Source organism: Pinus tabuliformis, chromosome 1_2 (assembly GCF_031772625.1).
Source record: "Pinus tabuliformis cultivar Carrire ecotype Pingquan chromosome 1_2, CPIR1, whole genome shotgun sequence".
Lineage (NCBI taxonomy): Eukaryota > Viridiplantae > Streptophyta > Pinopsida > Pinales > Pinaceae > Pinus > Pinus tabuliformis.
Window position 1 is genome coordinate 1,341,141,041 of NC_142298.1, and position 10,176 is coordinate 1,341,151,216.

Genomic DNA, 10,176 nt, shown 5'->3' on the forward strand with positions numbered 1-10,176 from the left:
AAAGAAATCCAAGAACTTGTTTTATCCATATACTTTTTCCACTCCTGGGATAGCTTGATTTTTTCCTCAACTATATGACTGAGACCAAATTGTTCTGCTTCAGGATGAGTGTAGATATCCCAATTCAACATCTCTTTCATCCATTGGGATTCTATTTTGGTCTTTCTATAGCCATCCATTAAGGTAAAGAATTTATGCATCTCTGGTACAGAGGGATTTTTACAGTCAGATGGTAGAGAGAAAAATCTAGACTCTGGAATGAGGTCATTCATCTGTTCTAAATACCCTAGGCCATATCTGGGCATATTGCTTGGCCTCATCTTACTGAACATTTCCGTCAGCCTTGGATCTTCTAAAGTAGGCAGTTTACGCATCATGAGAACATGGTTAGACTCGTGTGGTAATGGTATGTCTGAACATTTTGGATTTGGACATGGATTTATGGATGTGGAAGGAGGTGCTTCACCAGTCCGAGGATGATGGTTCTCATGTATGACAGATTCAGCAAGAATGCTCAGATTTACGAAAGAATGACACTCAGGACATTTTACTTCTAATGAAGAAAAATTTACAATCTGTGCAAATTCAAATAAAGAAATATGATGACAAGGATTAGAAATATTACTAGAGCAGGCAATGTCTACAATGCTTGGATCTTGATAAGTTGATGAGATTTTGCAGGCTTGTTCTATTCTTCTGCGGTCTATCATGGATCTTCTGGGAAAGGATAGGACGACAGAGGATTGATTCTCTTGTATGTCTGCAGAAGTTATTTTCCTTAAAACCGGAGGTTTGGGATTAGAAACAACCTAGTGTTATGGGAAAGTTAAATCTTCCCAGTGGATAATCTGGTGTTCAATCTTTTGATTTTTTGAATCAGTTAAGACAACAACACTAGACTTGGAATCTTTACTGGGCGCATGGAGGATAGTTGTATACAAAGTATTAGTGTGCTGAAAACAACCCCTTGTCTGGATAGCAATGTTATGTCTCTTTTTGTGCATATCAAATCCGGTGGTCTGGATTTGTAGTTGTAGGATTTGATCAATAGTTTCATCAAAGACATAAACTGAGAAATTTGGATAACAGTCAAAATAGACTGGGCCATTAGACAAAGGAGCAACTATTCCTCCTATCAATGAATCGGTGTATTTATTATGGGTTAAATCTCTGACAGTGGCTAACACAAAAGTATTTAGGCCTTGATGGGTCAGAGGATTTATGCCGATTCTAATACATCCCAGATGTAAATATTTGGTTTTAAGCCTTTTTGCTTCAGCTTGTAATTGCTTTGGATCAAGAAGAGGGATAGACTGTACACTGTCAGAGTTTTCTTGGATTTGGCTTATTGACTCTTTAATATTGATTCTAGTAGCAACTTTTAAGTGAAATACAGACAGATCTAAATAAACTTCTGATGCAGCAATGCTAGGAAGTTGCCATCTTGCAGATGGCTGTGTTTCTTCATATTCTAGTTCGGCTTGGTTTAACACACGACTAGAACAAGATGCAAACATATCTCTGAGGGGATTTTTTATAGTAGATAATTCTTTTTCTTCTATTTTGCGGATCAGATGATTACGTTGTTAATATCAAAAGCTAGAGAACAAGTAAAGATTAAATAATGAGTTAGAAATGTAAGAGATCCAAAGGAGACTCCTATGTAAACCTAGATGCTAAGTAAGTAAAAATGATAGATGAGATGATTACGTTGATTAACTGGAAAGCCAGAGAACAATCAAAGATTGTAAATTGAGTTAGAACAAGTAAAGGTTAAATGGCCTTTTTATATCACTAAACTTGTAAAGTAAATTACATGTTGTTTTTTCACTATATTGAATTTTGGTTGAGGTTAGTTGTAATGTTGAATAAAAGAATAATGATCTATTTAATGTTCTCATTAATATGATGCAACTTTCGATTTAGGTAAAGATTTTTTAAAATAATTTTTATTTATACAACTTTAGATTTACCCAAATATCTATTATGCAACTTTCGATTTAGCTAAAGAACTTTTAAAACAATTTTAGATTTAGCCAAATAGCTTTAGAACAATTTTTATTTATACAATTTTAGATTTAGCCAAATATCCTTAGAACAATTTTTATTTCGTGAAATTCTCAACTCTTCGATTAAAATTTAAACAACCTAATACACATTTAAATTTTATAATTTAACTATTAGAAAAACACATACCATTAGAAAATTACATATCATTCTCATCTCATATGTTTTCGATTAAGAAACTATGACTACACCTAAAATTCACACCTACTATTCAGACTGGTATCGTTCATACCTACCAGTCATGTCATTCATGGTGTAACTATTTCCCGGTTGATTCATAATTGCCCCACACGTTTTCGTGGTTAATTAGACTATATTAACGTCTAGCTTTAGGCAAGATCACGGCACCAAAATCATCGAGAGAAAGGAGAAAATATGGGAGATCCTGGATTTGTATCTGGATCAATAGGCGTTCTTATTGATAGGGCGGTTCAAGTAATAGAGGGGCACATCAAGATTGCTCTTTGTTGCAGAAAAGAGTTGAGTGTTTTGGAAAATTTAGTGCAGGAGATTCAGCCTATAAACATGGAAATTCAACAATATGGAATAGCTATTCGTCAGTCTCAGAGTGATTTAGTTAACAAGATTGAACCCGTTACAGTCAACAACTGGCTTCAAACATTGAAGAGAATTATGGAAGATGCAATCAAAATAGTGGATAAATGTCAAGTTCCAGCATATAATATAGTATCTCGATATTTGTTGAGCAAGAAGATCAGGAAGAGTATTGACAACCTGCAGAGTCATCTGGAAAGACTGCCTTTGATTGGATTCACTCAACAACTCCGTTCTGAACTGCAAAACATACAGAGCCATGAAGCTGCTCAGAGCCAATCTTCAATTGCTCCAACAAGGCCGCCAAGCGTTGCAAGTTACAGGCAGCAGCCAATTCAAGAGGCGTGCATCGTGGGACAAGATGAGGTATTCGAAACCCTTAAACGTCTGCTAACAGATGATAACGAAATCGCAGCCTCTGCGACATCCAGAATAGGCGTTGTTGGCATGGGTGGATCTGGAAAAACTCTGCTCCTCAAGAGAGCCTTGAATGACAAGCAAGTGCAACAGCACTTTGAGAAAGATTTGATTCTGTGGTTGACAGTTTCCCAAAATTTGTCAATCATAAATCTACGCAATAACCTTGGGAGACAGATAGACCTCCATTTAAGTGAGGGCTTTGACGTGAGATGGAGCCAAGAAGATGTCAAGAGATGGATTTATCAAAAAACTAGCAGCAGGAGGTTCTTGCTATTTTTAGATGACATTTGGGACGACAGTGAAAATCTGTTGGAGATGTTGGGCGTACCGGACGATCAGATGTATGACAGCTCCAAGATCGTTGTATCGACAAGAGATCGAAGAGTCCTTTCAAAAATGAGAGTGGGTACCCAAATTGCCATGGATAGTCTGTCTGCAGATGAGAGCTGGAGCCTCTTCTGCTTTCATGCGTTTGTAGGTAATCAGCACACTCCACATGTTGGAATCGAAAAGATTGCCCGGGATGTCTGTGGGGAGTGTGATAGGCTGCCGCTTGCTCTCAAAGTAATAGGAGCAGCCATGGCGGGCATCACTGCGCCATCAGATTGGCGGCTGACTCTGGAGAAGTTGCAAAATGCGGATAAAGTGGACCCTCATGTAGAGAAGAAACTCTACAATCGGTTGAGATTGAGTTATGACGCGCTGTGCACCTCGCAATATTTACCTTTGCAGCTCTGCTTTCTCTACTTGGGCACCTTCAAAGAGGACGAGGAAATGTATGTGCAGGATGTGATAAACTTGTGGATAGGAGAGGGCCTTCTTCCCACGGAAGATGGTAAAGATCCATTAGAAGTTGGAAGGGCTTACGCTAACTTTTTAGTGGATCGATGTCTGATCGAAGCTAGTATTAAGGATGCTGATGGACAGGTGGTGATCTTCTCTGTGCATGATGTTTTACATCATCTAGCGCTGCAAATTGCCGAGAAGGAAGAGAATTGTTGTTTCAGAGCGGGGAAAGGTTTGGTGGAATTCCCATTGAAACATTGCACCCGTAAAACCAGGATTTCTCTGAGGGCCAACAATTTTAGGTCAATACCTAATGGATACCGAGGTCAGGGTCTGCGGGCGATGTTACTTTCGGATAACATATCTCTGGAATATGTTCCGTCAAGAGTGGTCACGACTCTCACCTCTCTTAGACTTCTTGATTTGGGAGGGACATCCATAAAAAATTTGCCTCATAACTTTGGCGCGTTGAAGCATCTAGTCTTCCTTCGTTTAGCAAAATCGCCAATAGTGAAGCTGCCAGATTCAGTAACATGTTTGAAGAAGCTCGAGATACTGGATCTGTCCGAATGCTACCAGCTGAGTGAGTTGCCTTATGAGTTAGGTAAGATGACAAGTTTGATATATCTAGATTTGAGTTTCTGTCAACAGTTGAAGTGCATGCCTTGTGGGATCTCCGCGTTGACATCGCTACAATATCTGAAAATGGAAAGATGCTGGAAAACCTGGCCGCAAGCAACACCACCACAGAGAAAACTTCTGCGTGATCCGATGGGAGGTCGTGCTCGTGCTCGCTTCCAGGATCTACACCCTCTGAAGCACCTTAAATGGCTGGCGCTAGAGTGCTCGAAGGAGCCAATTACAGATGGCGTAGTGGGCGACATGACAGAGATGAGGACTCTCATCCTGAGGATGTCACATATGAAGGAATTACCAGAGGACATGAGAGGTATGGTAAAGCTAAGCAGTCTCTTTGTGGAGTCTAACGTTTTGGGTAAGATCCCATCGTGGATACGTGGTTTCCAACTGCTAAATTGTCTAATACTAAGAGATTGTCCCCAACTGGAGGAGATCCCTGCAGGGTTGGAAAAGCTTGAATGGCTAAGGAGGCTGGATATAGTTAAATCCTCGTCTTTAAAAGAGTTACCCGATGCTTTTGGAGAAGCAGGTGCCTTTCCACGCCTAGAAAGTTTCTGGTTGGAGGAAACCGATGGAGTTGAGAGTTTTCCCCCAATAAGGGATGGGGCTCTGCCTCTGTTGAAGAAATTGGGCTTAGTCTTTTGCTCCAACGTCAGGACCATTCCTCCAGGACTCGAAAATTTACAGAATCTGAGGGAACTGCATGTGTATGGCAGTCCCTTAATACTCGAATCTATTGAAGAAGAAGGTAGCGAAGCATGGTCTGCGGTTCGAGCAATGGAAGGAGAAAAGCACGTAGAGATACTGAGGAAGTCGATTGATGAGCACCGCCATAAAGATGGGATGGGTTGCTCAAGCATATGCAAACGGGTCTTCCCATCGAAACCATGGTCATGGTGTTGTCCCTCATGGTACTACCCATAATGCTTTTTATGTGAGATGCCCTGGCTTGCTTTCAATGCCTGATCTTCAATTTGATTCGAGTCCCATACATGGTTTTGATTTGCCACTCATTTCACTTTCACACAGCTGGTGAGTTCCTATTCCATGACTGACTCTTCAAATTTGCTTTTACGCTCACTGCAAACTATTATCTCCTTCTTACGGGGAAGCAAGATCATGTTAAAGTACGATCAAGATTCAATTCTTAGTGTTATATTATGAAAAAAAAAATGTGCCATTATCAAATATGCATTGATTTCTTTAATGAATATCTTAAATGTTTTTGAAATGGGAACCAGAAAATTTATCATGAGAATTAGAAGTTAGTATTCGAGGAGTAATTCCAACGACCATTTAGTTGTTTTCGTTGTCAATCTAGCTGTATTTCATAGTTGCCAGAGTTTATGAGTTGGTTTTTTTAACAGTTAGTACATTTGAGGTGGTATTGTTATTTATCTTTGGTACTGAAGCAAATCTATTTTTCCATTAAAAATTGAAAGGTGAAAAAGCAGAAAGAAAATACAATAAAAGCATAAGAAAGAGCGAAGGAAAAGTTAGAAAGTTGATAAGGATGAGTGGTCAAGTTCATGAGTTGTCAATAGTCTCTTGGATCTAGTATGTCCAAGAAGAATCATATACCTATAAATTGAATAGGTATACAAGATGTTTTAATAATAAAGTATGTAATTTCGTATTATCAAGTGTGTCTTTTGTATGTTTAATCTCTGGTATTTTAATTATTAGAATCTAGTAAATTCAATATTTTTATGCCAATAGGAATTCTCTCTGCGGGTTTTGGGTGAGCAAAGACTGTTTATTTTAGCCAATAAGAGATTTCTATTTTCATTTTCCTCATAAATTAAAATTTGACAGGTGGAGATGTAAAGTGTGGTTGAAATGTAAAGTGTCGTTGAGGACGACAGTAGTGACGTTGGGCCCTCATACCTTGTTGCCACCTCTGTACGAATTGATGCTACTGGTTTTCGGTTTTCAGGAGTTGAGTTTTTTTATTTGGTTTGGGTTTTCCTCTCTGCAACACACAACGCCATGTCCACTGAAAAGGCCTCTGAACAAATCCCTCTGCTGCATCCCAAGATGGCTTATCCAACTCGTCCGGTCATCTTCTACATCGGAAAGAAATGCAGATCCTTCTTCCCCATGTTCATGGACAAGCGTTTCCTGCTATGAAGATGGATTCCCACCAAAATATGAAATCCCTGGCTGTGTTTTAATGGCTGCTTCAAACACTTTCACGCAAAATTCCCTGACAGTGAAGTTTGTTCTGTTTTTTCTATTTAGACGAATTCCATGAACGCGTTCTTCCAAGGCACACCTACTTTCAATATTCTTGTGCTTGGAGAATTCATCGAAGATGGTGTGCTCAGATTGTGTAGCATGTAAGACGAGGGAGGCGACAAAAGAGTGCAAACCAACGCCTTCAATTGCCTTCCATTTCAAGAGTTCTCGCATGAGCACCTGAAGCCCAATAACATCTGGAGTGGACTTTACAAATCAAGCCCAAATCCTTGTCATAAAATCTTATGAATGACTTGTGATCCCAAATCTCTCGAAATTAGAAAGTTATTAACTGGAAATTAGGAAATTACTAAATATTATATTATTTTCTTGAAATTGGAGAGGGTTGTTTCCTCTTTCATGTTGAAATATTATTTTCAACTGCAGGGCCAGTCCTTTGCCATACCCTTGCAATGACGTATCCGCCATTAAACAGCTGCAGCACCAGTCCTTGCCTGAATTCACCATTACACAGCGATTTATTACGGAATGGTGGTAATTTATCACAGTTGGTAAAAATAGTAAACACCAGGTTTTACTGTGGATATGGAGAATGTACCGCAACATCCAGAAATTTCAGAAATTAAACTTATCCAGAAATTTCAGGAATTAAACTTATTCGTCCGCCGCCCATACCTTGTTTTTAATTTCTAGTCTTGTCATAAAAATTTCAAGTAGATTTTTTACAGTACACGCAATTTTTTTTGGTTGCTGTATATGAAATGTAATGTTTTTATCTGTGTAATATGAGCTGACCAGAAACAGAGACAGAGTTCTCTTTGTAATTCACAGTAGAGATAGTTTTTTTTTTTTCTTGCAATATGCAGCAAGGCGTATGAAAGAATGAAAATTTACACACAGCAGTGTACAACTTTTCAGAAAATATATTTTTATTAAGCTGGGTTAAAAACAGAGTGTCGCTGAAACACCGTCGCTGAAACACTGCATTTAGCAATTGACGAAACTGCGTTGCTGAAACACCGTATTCCGCAAACGATTTTTATCAAAAATTCCGAACACTTCATTCAAGATTCCTTTGAAATTAAAAGATCCATTAAAAACATCTAAAAATAACATTGGATGGTCATGAGTTCCAGAGTGACTTGCCTTGTATGTTCCTGCTTGAATTGTTGATGAAGTGGAGACTTCCTGATGTACACGAAGGTCGACTATGGAAAGACTTTGAGTGGCCACAAGTATCATTATCACAATCCAATGTATGTAACAAATGAGACTAAACAGAGTCTACCAATGAATCATACTCAGGAAAAAAAGAAAAAAAAAGTCAGCATAGTTGTGCTTTACATTTTTACAAGGAATTTATGAATCTGGATTAAACATCCGAAATTAGCGGGAAAATGCGTTTGAAAGGTCATAGTGCCACTGCTCGACACATTGTCAATTATTGTGCAACATGACCTAATCTTTGAAGCCTTAATTATCCACTGCTCGACACATTGTCAATTATTGTGCACGTTGACATGTATCTATTTCGTTTCCTCGACACATTGTCAATTATCGTGCACGTTGACATGTATCTATTTCGTTTCCTGGTTTCAGATAAATTTATCTCATATGCATTCAAAGTCATTGCAAATACCATCTAAAGTCATTGCAAATACCATCTAATGCTTACAAGGTTGTTTTAGAGTTTTTTTTATTTCTTGATTCTGGGTACTCCAATCCCCGCAATGTGTATATTGAGGCAAACAAATTGAGTTGCACGCCTGGTAGTGGGCCTTTTAGAGAGGTTATGGTTTTCATCGATGGGGTCATTGTAGGTGTTGTGTGGCCTTTTCCTGTGGTTTACAAAGGAGGTGTCAATCCACTGTTATGGCGCCTTGTTACTGGTATTGGGTTTTTTAATCTGTCTAGCTATGAAATTGAGGTTCCACCATTTTTGGGGACCAATGCCCCATTGCTCTGGATATTTTGTTTGTAGATGGAAATTTGTACTTGTTGCTTAATGAGAAATCTAGCAGTCCAATCATAACTCAAAGTTGGAGAAGTCAGAAGAACAAATTCGCATTCTAGAGACCAAAATGCAACATGTGAACAATGTGAATGCTAAGCTTAAATTGAAACAGAAAGAAGATGCAAAACTTTGGAAAGGATTGGACTCAAAGAAGATGTATTCTCTTTAGTGGTACGAACAACATATGCCTCTTTTACACCATACCTGTGTTTTCTTCTATATCTTTCTGTGTCTGCAAACAAATTACCAGCAGTTTGTAGCATGGAACCTAAGACACAAATTACCAGCAGTTTGTAGCATGGAACCTATTCCAAGCACAATCAGCTCCTTGAAACGACTCAAATTCATAGCAAGATCAGATCTTAATTGATCAACATTAGGTACTTGAGTCTTGATACCAGAAACCTTTTGTCCCCGGCAATAATTTCACTTCCATGCTCTTTATTCACTCTAACGAGTCCTACAGAATTCCTTTTTTCTTCTTTGGCGCCGTCTGCGCTTTCACTTGCACACTCTGACTTGACTATAACCAATCCTACAAGATCCCCTCTTCTTCTTTGGCCCTAGCACTGATTTCACCTCCATACCGTGCATTCACTATAGCCGGTGAACTGTTATTTGCTGTCAAAGTTACAGGCTTTATAGGTGGTTGTTTGCTTGTGTTGTTAGTTTTCATAGGCAACTGTCTAATAGTAGAATAACGCAGCTGAGGGTGATTTTGGATGTAGCTCCCACCCATTTGAAAACTCTCAGCGTCCCCTCTCCTTTCATAATGGTTCTGATTAACAGGTGCCGAATTTGAATTCATATTCATGGGCATTTTCCTCAACATAGATTAATGTAATGGATAGGCATTTTGGCCACTACCAACGTTGGATTCTTCACTATTCATTAAAGCTTTCCAATTAGTGCTTGTAGGGAAATTCATTTCTATTTGCAAATATGAAGGACAATGTATTGAAAAATGGTTTTGACCTTTACCAATTCTCTCAACTTGGGTTCTTTCTGTTCTTATTTCCCTTGGAATTTGATTACAACCCCCTTTCCTTTTATTGCAATCAAAACCAGTAATACTTGTAGGATTGAATTTCCTATGCGTTTGAGAGAGAAGAGGAATAGGGTCATTCTTACTACTCACCTAATTACCATTCCCACTGTCCAGTTGATTTTTATCAGCACCTTGGGCAGAGCTTCGAATATCTGTGACTTGTATAGATTTCTGCTGATTTTGTCCTCTCAGACTGCCATCCTGCTCATTCTTCCCCACCTGATGAAAATTTGTACGTGTGGATTAATGAGAAATCTAGCAATCCAATCATATGGTGATTGATTAAGCATAAGGAACCCATTTTGGATTTGTCTGTTTGGTCAAACTTCAAAGGGTTGGAATTACACATTTTCAAATAGGAAGATCTCTCTCTGCCGAGGGAAAATCCTCTCATAGAATGCTCATTACTCATACTTTGCAAGAGTTCAAGTTAGATAATTTAATCTCA

General features: G+C 38.7%; 1 protein-coding gene across 3 annotated transcripts; it reads left to right on the forward strand.

Annotated features, from left to right (window-relative positions):
* Positions 1–2,385: 2,385 nt before the first annotated feature.
* LOC149211167 (putative disease resistance protein At5g05400) lies at positions 2,386–7,925 on the forward strand. 3 transcript variants are annotated; one of them, XR_016252991.1, is made up of 2 exons: positions 2,386–5,499; positions 7,093–7,925. XR_016252991.1 is itself a non-coding variant. In XM_089396945.1 (1 exon), the coding sequence occupies exon 1, from the start codon at positions 2,443–2,445 to the stop codon at positions 5,389–5,391; it is 2,949 nt and encodes a 982-aa protein (XP_089253071.1). In that variant the 5' UTR covers positions 2,386–2,442; the 3' UTR covers positions 5,392–5,704. The 3 variants fall into 3 exon arrangements, 1 of the variants encoding a protein (XP_089253071.1); XR_016252990.1 differs by lacking the exon at positions 7,093–7,925 and adding an exon at positions 6,283–7,086; XM_089396945.1 differs by lacking the exon at positions 7,093–7,925 and having other exon boundaries at positions 2,386–5,704.
* Positions 7,926–10,176: the final 2,251 nt, after the last annotated feature.

Bases quoted from the DNA above. Each gene is read 5' to 3' on its own strand.
- LOC149211167 (XM_089396945.1), top strand. From the start codon at position 2,443: ATGGGAGATCCTGGATTTGTATCTGGATCAATAGGCGTTCTTATTGAT.